This window comes from Melospiza georgiana, unplaced genomic scaffold (assembly GCF_028018845.1).
Source record: "Melospiza georgiana isolate bMelGeo1 unplaced genomic scaffold, bMelGeo1.pri scaffold_29, whole genome shotgun sequence".
Lineage (NCBI taxonomy): Eukaryota > Metazoa > Chordata > Aves > Passeriformes > Passerellidae > Melospiza > Melospiza georgiana.
This window is the reverse complement of record NW_026652215.1, coordinates 1,809,044-1,827,025: the sequence shown is the minus strand read 5'-3', so window position 1 is coordinate 1,827,025 and position 17,982 is coordinate 1,809,044. Positions and strand designations below refer to the sequence as shown.

The 17,982-nt window shown below is 41.5% G+C and overlaps 1 protein-coding gene across 1 annotated transcript in view; it reads left to right on the top strand.

Annotated features, from left to right (window-relative positions):
• The window catches only part of LOC131096337 (zinc finger protein 3-like), an 88,993-nt gene extending 71,503 nt beyond the window's left edge, over nucleotides 1-17,490 (top strand). The window contains exons 4-5 of the mRNA XM_058044675.1: nucleotides 16,415-16,538; nucleotides 17,050-17,490. Of these exons, the coding sequence (XP_057900658.1) occupies nucleotides 16,415-16,538; nucleotides 17,050-17,490 (565 nt within the window). The remainder of the gene's footprint in view (nucleotides 1-16,414; nucleotides 16,539-17,049) is intronic.
• The last annotated feature ends 492 nt before the right edge of the window (nucleotides 17,491-17,982 follow it).

The window sequence follows — 17,982 nt, the reverse complement described above, 5'->3', positions numbered from 1 at the left end:
TGGCCCTGTTTATTTCAGACAACAGTTAAAGAGTGTCAAAAAAAATTGCTTAGAAATTAGTTAAGGCAGAGGGCAAGACCAGATTGGCCTCTGTATTTTGCCACTGAGAAGATCAAATACATCTGCTGTGGGTTGCAACCTCACAGGCATGAGAGGTGGAAGTATAAGCCATACTGGACCTCTGTTATTCCTGTTTCTGGCACTCATTTGTTGTCTTTTCCCTTTTGGGATACGAGCAAGATTGTGTCAAAAATGCTACAAAAAGCATCACATGGAAAGAAACCAAAGTTCGTCTTTTATTACACAGACCTATGTCAACAGCAACTGTTCTAACCCATCCAAATTAGAAACCTGTAGGCAAAACAGAGTAAATTATTGGATTACAAGAAATTTAAGAAAAAGTGGTAATAGATTTAGAAATGAATGTCCAAAAGGAGAGAGATGGATTTGTTTTAAATTTAATCTTGAAGATACGGTTCAAGATTTGGTAAAAAAACAAATAATAAACAAAAACGTAAAATCAGCACAGCAATCTAACTCTGTATTGACTCCAAATTATCTGTTGAGTCGTATTACAAGACTCCAAGCAGTTACAGAAATGGTAGCAAATAAGGCTGCCCAAGCATTAGAGTTAATATTAAGTCAGCTAAGCCAAACAAAAATTGTAGGGTATCAAAATAGGTTGGCTTTGGACTATTTATTGGCCAAAGAATGGGGTGTTTGTGGAAAGTTCAATATATCAGATTGTTGAAAATTGATGACCACAGAAAAGTCATTCTAGAAAAAGCAAAAGAAATCAAAGAAGAAAAATATATATGCATATATTAACCCAGGTACCAGTCCAAAAATTAGAAAACAATGTTAAAATCTAGCTGGTGGGGTAATGTATTAGAAGAAATTAAGATCTTTCATTTTGTGTTACAACTGTTTTTGTATTTCTTCCTTGTGTAATCCCCTGTTTTATTTTGCCATAGTCCAGAAGATACAAATAGATAAGAAATATTGCTCAAGCCAAATGATTTACAAAGAATAAGAGTGGGAATTGTGAAAAATGCATGTATTTTATGACTGGCTTTTTGCAAATATTAAAATGAATGTTATATGTGTTGTGTTAGAAAGCAATGCTGAATTAATTTTCTTAAGTACTGTGTTAAATATAGTTTTAGGTTATAAAAATTGTTAAAATAGAAACTATGCTATGTAAGATGCTTTGTTTAAAAGAAAGGACTTGCAGCGATATAGCAGCCACAGGGCACCTAGATCTTTCAGAGAAGAAGAATTTATTACTCTCTTATCAGAAGAAACGAACTTCTTCTCACCTCAAAGGCGCTGTTAGGATTAGAAGGAAGAAGCTGACACTGACCAGACAGAATCCTGTGTTTGAATGGAATTTATGCATCATGTATGAAGTCTATGAATATGTAACAGGCTATTGTTCTTAAGGGTTAATCCTTTGTTACCAGGGGTCCTTTTTCAGGCTTGTGCTGCCCAGAAAAGGTACCCGGATGTCCGCAACTCTTTGCTTTTATTATCTCATATTGTCCTAATTCAATTTGTCCAAATTTTTATTACTCTAATTGTGTCACTATTCTTTATAACCATTTAATACTATTAAACTTTTAAAAATTTTAAAAACAAGTGATTGGCGTTGTCCTGGGGTGACATTATGATGCTTGTATCCCCATTCATCTGTTCTGTGCCTTTAAGATCAACTCTGAGGAGTGAAAGTTTTGTTTGGGTTTCTCTTATCAGGGACACAGAGACACGCAGTACTTAGGGCTACTTTCGCTTTTTGTTTTTTGCTTTTGGCTTCTCTGCTTTGCTTGCTTTCTCTCTGCTCTCGCTTTTGCTTCTGCTTATTAGCTAGTTTAGCTAAACAGTGCACATTCCTTCCTGGACTGTTTCTCCTCTCCTGTTTCTGTGACCATCTCGAACCTGCTCCAGACTGGGACCTGGGAACACCAAAGGTTTGCACCGTTTGGCTGCAGCAGCTGCCCCAGTGCTGGAGCGACTGAGAACAGAGCAACCACCCCTGAAAGAGACTTTCTGATCTTGTCATCTTTCTCAGAGCAGTGTCAGCTGGTATTGTTCATTTTGTGTGCTGGGGGTGTTGTGTCTGTCAAATAAACAGGTTCTTTCCACTTCTCTCTGAGGAATTCTTCCCGAACCAGTTGCGGGGGAGGGGCCATGTGGGTTTGCTTTCTGGAGGGGCCCTCCTTTGCAGGTTCTTTAACAAATTTGCCCTAAACTAGGACAGGTGTTTTTCACACATGGGCACAACCAGCTACTGCTGAGGCAACCCCAGCTCCCACTGAAGGCTTCCCACCCAAACTGCTGCCTTCAGCTCTGACACACCATCCAGGAATCCAAGTGCAAAGCTGAAATCTGATTAGAGAATCTTGCAAAATCACATCCCAGAACATTTTGCTATAAAATCACAAATGTTGACAGAAGCTGAGAAAGCCAACAACATTAGAAAACAAGCTTCCAGCACTGGGACTAGAAGAGCTCAGGCAATCCATTTGATTGGAATGAGCCCTCTCTTTCTGACATGTGAGCAATGCCATGGAATTTCCCAAACCAGGGAAATAGGGAACCCGGGCAGCAGCAGCTTCACACACAGCAATGACAAAGAACAGGGCAGGGCAAGAGGCTGACAGAATTATAGCTTCTACTTGCAATGAAGAACTTTTGTTTTGAGTTATACTATAGCCACTATTTATAGAGTCAAAATACTAAAAAATATTAGTAGTAATAAAAATAATAGCTTAATGTTAATAGCAATAATAGCCACAATAGCAATAAGAAGAATCAATAATGGTAATAAAAACCCTGCCATGCTATACTTGGTTCGCATGGCCAGGTTTTGGTACGGCAGAGCTCTAGGAGCGCCTTCTGTGAGAGGCTGCTGGAAGCAGCTGCTCCTCTGCGTCCCACAGTCAATTCCAGCCGGCTCCAGGATGGAGCAGCTGCTGGCCAAGGCTGGGCCAGCTGGAAATGGTGGTGACACCTTTGGGGTGAGAGATTTCAGGAAATGGGTGATGGTGTAGGTGTAACTGTGAACAGGGAAGAGCAGGGTGAGAACACTGAGAGGAACAACTCTGCACAGCCCAGGGCAGGATGGGCAGCAGGAGGGGCAAGAGCTACTCCAGGGTCTGGAGCTGATTGCCCTGAGATTCCCTGGGCAGCCCCTGGGGAGGCAGCTGGGCCCCTGCAGCCCATGGAGGGCCCGGAGAGCAGAGATGCACCTGCAGCACCTGGAGGAGCCCGTGCTGGAGCCGGGCGGGCCTGAGTAGGGGCTGGGAGCCCATGAGAAACCTGTGCTGGAGCAGGGACCTGACAGGGAGCTGCAAACCCTGCAGAGAGGAGCCCACGCTGGAGCAGGGTCCTGGCAGGGTTGGAAATGGCCATGGACAGGGACATGGGGGGACACAGCCATGGATGGTGACATGGGAGGACATGAACATGGATGGGGACACGAACTGGGACAGCATCAGTGCCACCACCTGTGCCACCACAGTGCCACCAGCACCTTCATCTCAGCCATGGCGCTGCCTGATGCAGTTCCTGCCACCACGTCCCCCCTGCTACCATTGTGGTGTCCCAGCCAAATGTCACCCCCCAGCAGGGCAGGATGGGAGCTTGTTCAGCTGGTGACAAGTGGCCCAGGAGTGAGTGACAGCCACCAGGGTGTCCTAGGGCCACTGCGCTCAGGGGACCCCAACTGCCTCTGGGGACAGGGCAAGGGTCAGTGTCACCCACAGGGGCCATGCTGGTGTCACTGGAGGCGTCCTGGTGGCAGCGTCCCCACAGGTGTGGTGACATTGTCCCCTAGTGTGTGTCCTGCTGGCATCATGTCCATTATATGTTGGTGACCCAAGTTACATCATCCTTGTTCTCCTCCCCAGTTCCAGAATGTTCCCCACTCCCACTTTCCCATTGGTTCCCGTTCCCTGCAGCTCCTCCCCTGAATCCCAGTTGGTTGTTGCCCTTTTGTGCTGCCTTTGCACCGCCCTTGTTCCCTCTGCCCATTGGCCTCAGAGCCAAAGTGTGGTGGTGTTTGCAGGGGCCCCAGGATGAGGGAAGAGATGGGAATCTTGACTCCATGTTTCAGAAGGCTGATTTATTATTTTATAATATATTAAAAGAAAATGATATATTAAAATTATACTCAAAGAATAGAAGAGAGGATTTCATCAGAGGGCCAGCAAGGAATAGAAAAGAATGATAACAAAAGCTCGTGACTCTCAGAGAGTCCGAGCCAGCCGACTGTTATTGGCCATTAATTAGAAACAACCAACATGGACCAATCAAAGATGCACCTGTTGCATTCCACAGCAGCAGATAATTATTGTTTTTCTTTTCCTCTGAGGCTTCTCAGCTTCTCAGGAGAAAACTCCTGGCAAAGGGATTTTTCAGAAAATATCATGGCAACACTAAAGCTCCACCTCCCTTGTCCCATATAAAACCATGGACCCTGCTTTGTTCTTGGTTCTCTGTGCCTGGAGCCCTTGGGTGTGCTGGCCCATTAAGCACCACTGGTACTCCCAGCATCGATCCCCTCCCGCCTGTTTTCCCCCGAGCTGCAATCACCACCGGCCTGGCACTTGCTGGGCCATCCCTGCCCTAAAGGAGATGCTCTGGGGAAGGCAGTGCCTGGGGCTGGGATGGGCTCTGAGCGCTGCTTTGGGCTGGGGAGGCTGAACTTCCTTCCCAGGGGCTTCTCTGGGGCAGGGCTTGGGTTTGGCCTGGAAACAGAGGGAAGGTTCCAGGAGGTTTTTGTTCCTGCCCAGAGCCGAGGCCTTTCCTGTTCCTCATCCTGCCCTGGCAGCGAGGGGCTGGGGGAGCAGCAGAAAGGGGCAGAGACACAGCTGAGACAGGGACTCTGACTTGAGCCCAGGGCATTCCCAGAGCATGTGGAAGAAGGATCAGTCTGGAAAGAGGGGGAAGGAGCAGAAAGGGGGGGATGCTGGCAGTGACGGCATTTGTGTCCCCAGGTCACCATTGCCTGGGCTGGAGCCCTGCTCACCTGGGCACGGACGAACACTCACCTGCCCGTGGGAAGCAGGGAATGAATTCCTGGCTTTGCTTCCTTGCACAGCTTTTCCTTCCCCCATAGACCTGTCTGTGCCTGAGCCCAGGAGTTTGGGCTCTTTGTCTCTTTCACTCCCTGGATTCTCCCCCATGGGTGCTCCAGGGAACTGGGCCTGAGGCCAGAGAGAGAGACAGGAGAGATGGAGCCGTGCACTGCTGCCATGGCCACAAGCAGGGCACCCTCATCCATTAATGAAATCACGCACAGACACGGGCAGGTGTGATTTTACACCCTCCCCTGCTGTTTGCATTTCCTGCAAGCTTTCTGCAGTGTTGCGGGCAATATTTTTGTCCTTTTTCAGGTGATTGACACAGCACCTCACAGGACACACTCACAGGATCACGAGAATTATGTGATATACCATGGATTCATGTCCCTAAAAAATACCAAGGCTCTAATTGATTAGTTACTGTTTGAGTCTAGAAGTGGGCAGTACAAACTTCCATTTTTCACTTTCAGGTGCTCATGGGGAAAGCACGGCATATTCTTCCAGGTCTTTGCACAATATTTGTTAGCTACATACATTAGCAAATCTCATTTACATCACTGCTCAACAGCTCAACATAAGGAACCCAAACTACTGGCCTATCCCTAAGACTACACAAAAAGAAAAAAACAAATATGTTTTGCTTCCCACTTCAGCTGCATTTGGGATTTTTGATTTTTCATGATATTTTAAGATGTACTTGTAGTTTTCTTGTTATGTCTAGGCTCTGAAGTAGGGTTTGTCATTGTTGTAAAACCAAGATTAATCAAGGATTAATACAGAAATAGATGTTCTAAACTATCCTTGCTGGTCCCTAGGAAGGCCAGTGGGTGATTTCTGTCTGTGTTCAAATATGTAAAGCAACAACAAATAGTCCCACACTTTATATTTCAGATAAACAATTTAATGGCATCTTAACATTGTCTTCACAATCTTATAAGATGCATATTTCACTCCTAATGAAGCTGAAATCTTTTTAAATACAAGTAATTCTACTGAAATTTTAGAAGTTTCAAAACCATTTTAACATACTGAAAATAAAACAATCTAAAAGACAAGTCTAACAGCCATTAAAATGCAGGAAAAAGCAAGAGGACTTCAGTAAAAGAACATACCTTTAACAGCTACATTTTCTCCACTAAGTATTTATGTGTTAAGAGAAACAGAGTAAATGTAAAAGAACAGAAATTATTTAAAACTAGAATTTCTAATGCTAGAAACAGCTTTGAAACAACTTTCTATGTAGTTCTATTTATTTCCAAATTTAAAATTGGCCAATTTTTGTCCCAACATTTTGAAGCACAAGGGAGGAAAGGTGGAAAATGCTCTGCAAGGGTTGCAGTTATGGATCTCTAAAGTTTATATGTGTAAAGGAATGAACATAGTATTAAACACACTGAGTATGACAGAAAAATGCAACAAAGCACCAACTCTGAGAGAAAAACAACCCTGCAAGCAGTGCCAGGGCACTGGGCATTTCTGCATTTTAAGCAAAGAGCTTTACAGCATCCATAATTTTCCTTTTTCTGTCCATTTTGGAAAACGAAGCCCAGCCCGCCTCGCACATTCTCCTCATGCTTTTGAGTTTCAGAGCAGAGCCTGGAGATTTCACACTGCATGGAGATGGGCTCTAGGAAGGAAAATAAAGCCATCCTTTAGTTTCTGTAAACAATCTGATTAGCTGTTTGGTTTAATCTTAGGAAAGGCTAACATACCTTTTTTGGTGCTGTGGAATGTACTTGTGAAGCTTGTGGAAAATCTTTGTACAAATTTTTAAACATTTCTTCTTCCGAGACTATGCTGTAATAAATTAGAAAGTTACTTAGTCACACTATATTAAAAATACTTTTTCTTTCCCCTAAGGATATTAAACCATGAAAAAAAAAAAGTTAAGATGTCATTATGAGGCATAACAGTTCAATAAAAAGAATGTTAATTATGTACATACAATGACAATTCCAGAAAGAACCAATAAATTAAAAATATACAGATAAATATTGGCTGGAATGTGGGAGCCCAAACTCTTTATTTCATTCTCAGCCCCAGCAGTGAGCACAAAGAGCTGCTCAGCACATGATTTGTTCTCTGACTCTTACCGGGAGGTCAGTGTGCTCAGAGCTGTCTGACTCAGTGTCCAGCTGCACAAGCACTTTCTGCTTTTTCCTGCTGCTCTGCCCTGCAGGCAGGTTTGTGCTTCTTCCACTCTGCATTTTATCCCTTGTAGGAGTCTTTATAACACATGTCTGGGAAAGAAAATGTTTCTATTTTTAGATCATATTTTATGGGGTAAATATGGAATCTAAAGCCAAACTCAGGACCCAGTTTACAGTCTGAATGTCCAAGAATTCACCTGAGAGAAATGGTGGAACTCTGATCTTTCCATCCAAACATGGAGCAAAGACCCAAACAAAGTGGGGTGGGGTGGAAATATCATTTCTTATAATTTTTTTGTTGCCAAATTAGGAGAATGAAGGGAAGCTATGGAAGAGCTGAGTTTCATGGCACATTGTATTTAAGTTCTCCATGCTTATCTGCAGAAATTCAGGTTATTCTGAACTGTAGCCACTATGTTGGACTCTATCAAACATCAACGAAAATGGGAACAAACAAAACTGCAGGAAAAGGCTTTCAGAGAAAGATTGATAGCTACATCAAGATTGGTGTTACTTAAAATAGTTTTTTCACTAGAAGTGAAACTGAGAAGCATTGAATGGTCCAGTGCAGTCCTTTTTTAGACAGGTAACATCAAAATGGTGCTGGATTCCATTGTTCCAATGTGAAAACCACAAGTGAACTCCTGACAGGAAGAAGGGTGAGTTCTGCAGTCAGGACTACTTTGATACTTTGACCATTTTTACAGCTGTATCAGCTTTTTTCTCTTCCATAGAGGAAAAGTGCCTTTACAAATGGACACTTGTAAGACTAAGTAAAAAGATTCTAGAGACATAAAAAATCAGCAACTGAGCAAGAAAAATTACACACTGGGAGCCCTTCCAGAAACTGCTGTCTAATATCTCCATGGAATGGTGTGACCCTTTAAAATCCCTTCTTATCCCGGGGAAAAAAAAAAAAATCATCTACAGAGAAGTAAGAAATACAGGCAGAAAAATGCAACAAGAAAAATTCACTGTTAGGAGTTACAAAACTTCAATGTTGGACTGTCCAAGGGACTTCCTGTTCTGAAGAACACATTTTTTGTTTTTACTTTTTTTTTTTTAATTTTAGGAATATAATTTGGAGACTTTCTATTTTTTACATGAATAGATTCACTGTATAGATCTAAACAAGGTTTAGGAGTCCCAGGAACATAAGTTTGTATTTTCTATAATTTAAAAAGTTTGAAGTCAAAAGCATTCCAATGTCTTCTGTTGAATGCAAATAAATTCTCATGGCACTTCAATTGATTCTACACATATAAACACTCCCAAATTCTAAAAGCAATTAAAAAGTTGAAGTTACCTTGTGTTTCTTTTCACTTTCAGCAATCATACTGCCAGAGTGCTCTTTTACAAGATTCTCCTACAAAGAGTTATGTGACAGCAAGGAAATATTTAGTTGATTTCAGTTGTTAAAAATCTTTTTGGTGTAATGACAGAGCACAATCTATATAACAAAAATATGACCAGGTTTGGTACAACCCCAGCATTCAAAAGTCACTGAAAAAACTCTGCAGTTTAGGGAACTTTTTTGCTTTAGCTAGTTAAAATTACCAAAAATAAAGGAGAGTTTTGTTTTGTTGTTTGTTTATTTATATATAATCTATAATCACAGACCGTTACAAAGTTCACACAAATCTATGACCAGACTTAGCACAAGCCCAGCATTCCGAAGTCACTGTTTTTCTGTTCAGTTTCATTTCTGATCCAACTCCTCCCACAGCACAAGCCCAGGCCACACCTCTCACCCCCACTGCTCAAGGAATAAAAAACTCCACCTTTTCTTCAATTTCTGCTCTCAGTTGTTCCTTAAGGGAGGGCAGTTCCTTTTTCAAACATGACAGCTCATTTTCCTACAAACCATTAAATAAAGGACAGGGTTAACTATGCACAGCCCAGAAAAAGGAAAACAATCCCAGATGAGACAGTAATTAACAGGGACACTCATTAGATACACAAGATAATTCTATTTGCTTTTCAGCCCTATACTTGAAGCTTTGCTTTAGCTTGTTTAACAAAGACTGAAGCACTGTCAGAAACAGGTATTTGATCCAAAGTGTTCAAGGTAATACCTTAAAACCCTTGGGAGAGCAGGGGTGAGAGGGCACAATCTAAATATTTAAAACAAAAGTTTCCTATTCAAAGTGGGGAGTCAGAACATGACCCACTATCTGGAGGAGCAGACAGAAACACACTGCTACTGCAATTTATTTTTAGAAACATTTGGAGTTTTTAGTGCCCAGAATAAGATCTGTTGCAGCAGGTTGGGTGGCACTGCTACTGGTAAAAATTCAAACCACACTGGAAAAGTTCCCAGAGAATGTCTCTGGTGGGAAAGACCCCAGAGCACAGCAGGAAAAGGAACTCTCTAAGCAAACTGAAAAAAGATTTTAGAAGTCACAAACTGACTGAAGATCACATCTTTTGTCTCTCTGTGCTGACAGTGGGCAAGAGAGAGGGATTGGGAAAAAAGGTGTTTTAAAGGTTTATATTAATTCTCATTACTCACTTTTAATTCTATTAATAATAATTTTTGATACTATTTAAGTTTGAATCTGCTTTACCCTCAAAGTGTTTTTCTCCTAATCCTTATCTCAACTCAGTCCTTGAATTTTTCTTTCCCCTCCTCTGCTCAACAATAGCAGAGAAAAATCAGTGAATGTTTTTTTGTGTGTGCCTGGCACTTAGCCAGTATAAAACCACTACACAAGGACATCAGCCCCTTCACTGAATTATTGACCATTGCAAAGTGCTCCTTACCAGGGCTCTTTCTGATGAGAACTGTTTTTGCTGTTTCATTTTATATACTTTTAACTCTGCATCTTTTTCTTCAACCATTTTATCATATTCATTCTGTGGTAAGAAAACCAAACCAACAACAAGCTCAAAACATGTGACTAAATGTTACAATTATAGAGTTATCCAGTCTTTAAACATCATTTTTTCAAATCAGGCTCTTAAGATTCATAAAGAAAAGGTGCATTGATGCTTCTGCAGAAACTGTAAAACAGGAAATGCTCAATTCAAGTATTATTTTGTGGACTGGCACAGTTTTATTTCTGTGCAGCAATATGTGCTCAGCACTAAGAACCAGCTGTGTCATCTTTATTAATGTATCTGCTAAAGATATTGCAAAATGAGGAATAGAAAGGTAAACTAAAACGTGTCAGGCTAAGCTGCTGACAGTCACTAGGTAACCTTTGAGAAAGAGGCAAACTGATACTGAAAAATATTGCATTCAGATGGTATCAAAGGAAGCCTGAATTGAAAAAAATCTAAAAATCCCAGAAGTTTAGACAACTGGAATTTATCTGCCCATAGGAATCTTTTCAAAATCTTCAAATGAATTTGATTTTAGATGATGCAAAGTGCAGCATGTGTTCAGCTTCCTTTTCCCAGCCTGTTTCTGCTTTTGAAAGGTCATTAACATGGTGTCACAAGTTATAAACATGGTATTGACATGGTATCACCCATTGCAAACCACACCAAGCAGGAAAATCTCTGACCTTGTGCTTTTCCATCAGTGCCATCATCTCAGTTATCTTGTGCTGACATCTGGCATCAGTTTCTCTCTGTATCATTGCAGTTTCATCACAAAGCAACCTCATCTTTTCTACCTGCCAGTAATAAATTGCATTTCATTAATCAACATAACAATATATTTTTTTTAAATCTTTAAATCTTAATTTCTTCTTCCCCCTGTGGGTACAAAGTTTGCAGTCCCGCTTGGGCTTTATTTGCCTTCAAGATCCCTTTGCAATCCCTCATCTTTTCTGCAGATTGTTAAAATGGGCAAGATCAAAGGTACAGCCATGGCAGGCAAGCTCACTGCAAACCAAAAGTACTCTGCCCTAACATTTCTTAGTATTGCCATCAGAAAATGTGTGGGCAGAAAAATACTAATATGGGAGAAGTTATAATCTAATTTAACTGGGCTGACCTTATACCAAGGGTGGAATTTCTTTGAACTATATCTTGAAAGAAAGAATTTTTAATGGAGTTCTCATTTTCAAAGACATATTCAAATACTTCAACCTAAGCACCTAATGTACTAAAGCTTTGCTCACAGGGATTCACAACAAGTTCCATTTATGTTAATAAGACTGAAATATGAGCAAGGACTCTGGCCAACAAAGCTTCATAAAAACATTTTAAATTAAAAAAAAATTAAATTACAGCAAAAATTAACACGTGTCACTTCTTCATGAAGTTTGTTTTCATTTACTTTTCTTGTTTCTATGTCTTTTTGATAGATGTCAACTTCTTCCTTATGTTGCTTGTTCATATTTTCCATCTCTAACTGTAATTTATTCACCTTTGGAGAAAGCAGAATTGTTATTTGTTTAGGAATTACTATGTTGATGATTTTTTCTTACCTCTTATTTTTGAGCACAAACACTGTTACTTTTCAGGTATATGGTTAAAGTGTTTCCTATTTAAAAGTTCAGCTTTTTTTTAATAAAGAGTTGAACTTTGGCCTGAAGTGAGTTAGAAAATACTCAAAGGAACAATGGCAACAGCACAATGGGGAAGATTGCCCTAAGCAGTCACCCTAAATGCTGTGAATGCCTTGGAAAAAAAACAAATAGAGATGGAGATTTTATTCCCTCTCTTGTAAATCTGTATCAGATTTTCACAGGTTTTATGGTACATTTTCTCCCAGCTGTGCATTTTGATTACAGTTTTTCCTTTTAAGTTTATCATATGAATATCCTCAAAAAAGTCCACTTTTCTTCAAGTGCAGTACCCAAAGCTGGACACAATATTCCCATCAGAGGGATTGCCACTGCAGAACACATTTAAAGAACAGCCTAAAAAGACTAATATATTTATATATATATTTCTTTTAAATGCTTTTCTGTTACAATGAGGTTGCTGAACCCTGTTGCTGAACTATCAACAAAAGAAAAAAAAAAGGAACAGATTGGAAACATCATTAATTGCAATGTGAATCCATCCCTTAAATGTCCAATAGTCAGTGCCCAGTGATTAAAAATGGAAGCATCTTCTAAAAACTATGAGCTCATTCCTGCAAAGTCTGTATCCCAGATCCATAAACCAGTTCAGAATGTATTTAACAAGTATTATCATTACTTACACTGGGAGTTAAAAACACTCACCTCATCTTCTACATGATGTTATTTAAACCTATCTTCCCTTCATAAGTATTGCTTTTCTTGCTTTCTGCAGTAATTTTCTTTTTCAGCACCTTATTCTGTTGAAACTAAACAAAACAAGCATTGTACCTTAATAAGTTATAGAATTATGTCATGGTTTAACTGCATCAAGAAATTCCAGCTTTCATCAGGCAAATAACTCTCTGTTGTGCAGCTCAGGTTCCAGAACAATTCTTCAAACAAATGAATGTTTATGACCTTCAGAAAGGCTCCTCCTGAGCAGCAGGAGGGAATAACAAATGAGGTGCAGAATGGGAATTAAAACTAAGATGCTGCTGACAGAAGGTGTGAAGATGTCATGACCAAAAATACAAGTTATTTATTTTTACAGTGAAGTTACTACAGTTTGTGCCAGTGCAGAATTCTTTTCTACTAGTGGTAACTGAGATACTCATACAAGTACATAAATAACACTATGCACTAAATGAAAAAGAGTAGCAGTTTATTAAAGATATTTTTTTTGTAATTGCTCTTTTCAAATTAAGGCTCATTTAACAAATCAAGTGATCCCTAAGATGACTCTCTAATTTGCTCAGGGTTAGGATAAGAAAGGAGAATTTTTAAATTACATAGGTGTATCTAAAGACATCACAGCAGACATAAACCTGCTGAAAGGGCAACCCAAAATATAATGTGTTTATGTACTTGTGACATTTAAAATCTCTACACACCTCCTACTGCAACTCTTCAATGCACTTGGTTTTATTTTCCATCTGTTTCTTTAAATTATTCATCTGAAAGAGATATTTCAGACATGAATTAGTAAGTTCTACAAATTACTCCCTATGTGAGCAATTCCTGTAGATGTTCTCAAACCTGCACTTGCACCAGTCTGGTTTGTTCCAATGGGACTAAAACACCAGCTGACATGTTAGAATAATCAGAGTTTTAGCCATAAAGTACTACAAGATGTTAATTAATAGCAGTGAACCAGTTCTTTAGTGGTTATGGAGTTAAGAAAGAAGAAGAAAAAAACCCCAGTATCTTCACAATTTAAAAAATGCACTTGTATGAAGTTCCCTACATCCATGAAAAAATGAATTTTCCCAATTATTTTCTAGAATCTTCAATGGCTTTTCCTTTCTTGAAATTTCATTTTCAGTTCTCTTAACCTGAAATTAAATTGCAAATCTTTGACTTTTACAATGAAATTTTGAAATTTGCTAAAAACCCCAGGTTGCTTTGAACCAATAGAAAGAAAAGTAAAAATGTTTGAATCTATTTAAGCTCAAACTCACACTACATAAAAAAAGCTAATCCAGAGCCCATCCATCACTGAGTGGGTATATGAAAAAACAAAAGCAGGTTCTCTGTTTGCCTGAAAACAAACAAATAAATCTTTAATATTAAACTTCCAGCACAGAGTGAACATCCCAGTGGCTGTGCTTGTCTTTTGAAATACCAGGGCTCACATGGGGACACACAATGGCACAGCTGGCAGCAGCTGGGAAAGAAGAAACCTCTGGCAGAGATCACATCCCCCAGGCAGAGCTTTGCAGAAAAAAACCCCAACAAAGATTTTACATTGAATGCTGTCCTACAGGTTCTGTAAGATAGTTTCCTGACACATTACATACATTTTCTTCTCTTTCATCCAGTGTACTTTTCATCTCTTCACCTGTCTTTGCCATTTTCTCCTTCAAAGACTCCAGTTCATTTCTAAGTGCCAAATTAACAAGCATTAGTAAATATTTCCTTATTGCCTTTAACTTATTTTCAGTACTTCTAATAAACCCATATTTTATTTTCTGAAAAGAGCTGCTAATGTTGATGGGAACTTCATAACCTGCTCAACGAAAATGTTCTTAAAATGCAGCAACATGCCCAGTAAGTCAATATGTGAAGTGTCCATACTTCTTTTAAGTAGGAAAAGATGTTCCAAGAACCCAAGGAAAATACATCCTGACCTGGACTATTGCAATGCAGCTGTGGAACATGGGAGCTGCCTGTCTGTTGAACTGGGGAGGATACAGAGAGTAACTCTGATCCAGTTTTGCCTTGTCACATTTAATCCATAACCTTCAGCTTCCATTTGAATTTCCTTCACACCTGAGATGTCTAATGCAAAACAAGACAGCTCCTACCGTGTAATACAAAATGATGGCAAACATTGTTCCTGCAGCAATTGGTATTTCTAATCTGAGACAATTTGTACTTGGCCAACAGCAATTCTGAATAGTTTCTGTTTTGCTATGTAATCTAGAAAAACATTAATCAAAAAATCCCAGAAAGCAGCATTTGAACAGAACAAACTGAGTCTACTTCCTTTAACAATATCAGTTATTATTATTTGTTTTTACTTGCCTTAGCTGGCTATTTGCCTCTTCTAGGTTTTCAACTAACTGCTTTGTATTTTCTTCTTCTTTCTTACTATCCTAAATAAAGACCCACATGTCAGCAAAGAAATAAAATTCAAAGTGACTTCTTAAAAAATTCAAACACATCCAGAGCACACTGACCTGCCTTGTTCACAAGTGTAAATACACTTCCTTTCCAATTCAAATACAAAAAATAGCTCAGGTACTCTACAGACCCAAGTCATGTTGCAGCTCATCATCTAATTTGTGAAACTGAGTCATTTGTCAAATTGAGTGTTGTCTTTTCAAGAAAGCTGGAAGTTTATAACTTGCCTCTTGTTGTTCTTGCAGCTTCTGGAGTTCTGCAGCCACAGCATTTTTCTTTTGTGCTGTTTGTTCTTTCTCTAGTGAAAGCTTACTGAGATACACTGTTAGCTGTTCATTCTTTAACCTAATTTAAACCAAATGGCCAAGAGGAATAAGAAGATGCATTTTGAATCTCCTTTTAAATTAAACTTACCCATTATCAAGTGTTATTCCATGCTGAAAAAAAGTCCAGGTCTTTATCTACAAATATAAGCTCTGCAGCAGAGTCAAAGAGATGTAAAAAGGGGACAGAAGAAGGAAAGAAACTCAGAGTCAACTTTTATATAAATATAATGGTTAGTGAAGGTGATGTAGTTCAAAGCAAGATTAGCAATGAATTCAGAAACTTGCTTGTGGGATCTCAGCACCTCAGGACTGAGGTGCAGAGACCGAGAACACCCTTGGGGGGCTCGGGAGTCCTGGAATGTTGCCAGAAGTGTCTGGTGGCAGGACTTTGATCCTACACAGGAGATGACACCTGTATGAGGACTGGGAGGATTTCACTGGGGTGAATGGTGAAGGGATAAGTTAATTAAGGTGTAGAACACAGGGTTTAGGATTTCTGTACAGGGGGGTCTAAAGAAGTAAGATGGAGGAATTGGGGTGTGTCCTGTCCTTCTTCTTCTTCTTCTTGGCCTCCATCTTCTGTGGTGATGGTGGCACTTTGGGATTGGTCTTTACTAAAAGTGCACCGGTTAATAAGAGTAGAAGGTATTGGAGAAAAATCATAAATATTGTACACGTAATTTCGGGTATAAAGATAAGTGACCGCCCCAGGGGCTGCGGGAGTGTGCCCATGGCTGACTTGCTGTGCAGACCTCTGTCGGGCTGAAAGAAAATCTTTTAGATAAACAATTAATAAACACCGAGACCGAAACAAGATCAGAAGTCTCTCCTTGTCCTTTGAAGCGCCGGGCTGCCCAAGGCCACTCTGGGCCTTTCCAGGTCTTTGAAACAGCCAAGAAACCGAGCAAGTGGCATCCCTGAGCTATCTCCGGACATAAAACAGCCGGGAAGAGAAACCGACAACCAGCAAACATAAATCAACCATAAAACAGAAGAGAAAGAGAAAAATGGGATCCGACATCTGGCGTTCCCTGCTTGGGCTACTCCCCACCAAACCCTTTCGGGGGGGGGATCAGCCCTGAAGAGCTGAAGCTCAAGAACTGAAGAGCAAAGAGGGCAGCTCCAATCTAGGACGAGTTCTCAGGAGAGCACTGATAGCTCCTGAGGAGAGAAGCCTGAAGAAAAAAGAAAAAGAAGAAGGAAAAAAAAAAAAAACAAACGGCCAGAAGAGTCTGTAAAAAACAGAAGTCACTGAGAATTACATCTCTCAGCTTCTACCGAAGACAGTTCGTAGCAGAGCAGCCCGGATCGGAACCGGAAGGCGCCTCCGGATTCTTCTCCTGTGACCTGCTGGACAGAGACGGGAGGCTTCGGACAGCTCTGACGACAGATTCGGTGAGAAGGTCAAAATATAAGAACATAATTGCACACTCTCCCAAGAACAGCGGGAAATTTTGTCCGCCTTACAAGGCGTGGCTCAAACACACACAGAAGAGATCCCAAGGAAAGTATTAAAACAGCTATTGTTGTGGGCAAGGCTTAATTACCCACTGGCCGAAACATGCCTGCTATTCGAAGTGGGGTTTTGACAGGAAATCAATAGGCACTTATATTTCTTAATGACAAAAAAAGACGAGACAGCGTTAAAGCTGCTCTCGCCGGCAAGATTAATGCTGGAAGGCATATCAGCACAGTCGAAAAGACTGGGAGAGCAACGAAAAGTTGTGGCATCCTCAGCAGAAGGGTGGGGGAGCAAAGCTCCGGAAAAAAAAAAAAAATTATTTCTTGCTATAAGAAGCCAGGGGGAAAGGGCTCTCGAGAAAAGAGAGCAGGAAAAAATATTAAAGCCCCGGTCCCAAAACCCAGAAACCCCAGGAAACTCCTAAAGCGTCCTGAAACTCCGGAGAGTACAGGGGAGTCAGGATCGGAAGGGGGGGTGAAGGGGGACAGAGAAGGGATCGGGGGGGGGGGGGACGCTTCCTCGCGGGGGCACGGCGCGGTAGCGACGGAGCAGGCGGGGAGCGTGGGAGAAGAGATACCGGGAGACACGTGTCCCGGTGCGGCTTTTGTCAGCACGGCGTCGGGGGGTGGCGGCCTCCCCGGAGACGCGCGCGGCGGGCAGAACTCGGAAAAACCCGCGGACAAATTCGGCTCGAATTGCGGGGCGGGGCGGGCCCGGGTGCCGGCGGGGGGCGGGCCGTACACACCGGCGGGAGGAATGGACACAGAGACAGAGTCAGGGGCAGACCGAGGGAGGAGACCTGGGAGGTGGAACAAGGTGGGGAGAGTGACGTCAGCCCGGGAGAGACGGGGAGAGGCTCGGAGAGCACACATGCGCAGAGAGTAGAGCGCGGGCGGGGGCGGGCCCGTGACGTCTCGGGCGAGGAGGGGCCGTGCTGGGGTTCCTATGTCCCAGCGGCTCCACACCCTCTTCAGACTTGGTACCTCTGGATGAAAACCCTCGGAGTCCCAGTCCCTTCCCTTCAAGGGAGACGTTCTGGTGTTCAAGCTCCATTTCCAGCTGAATTAAAAGCCAGGCAGACACGGTCTCAAACGAGATCACGAACACGGCAGTTGACAGGACGAGGGGCAGTCGAGCCCATGCTGTCGTCCGAGCTGGGGAGGCCGGTGACAGCGCCACCTAGTGGGGGGCAAGGCTTTCGCTTGTATCTCCACAGATCGAGGTCTGACGTGGGTGTCGGTACGACACGTGAAACCATTTCGAGTGCGAGAACATGAAAACGCGGATCCGAGAAACAATGATTCCAGTAACAAAGAGACGAGTACTCAGACGGAGGTCGAGACTCAGACTGCACAGAACGATTCAAAAGAAAAATAA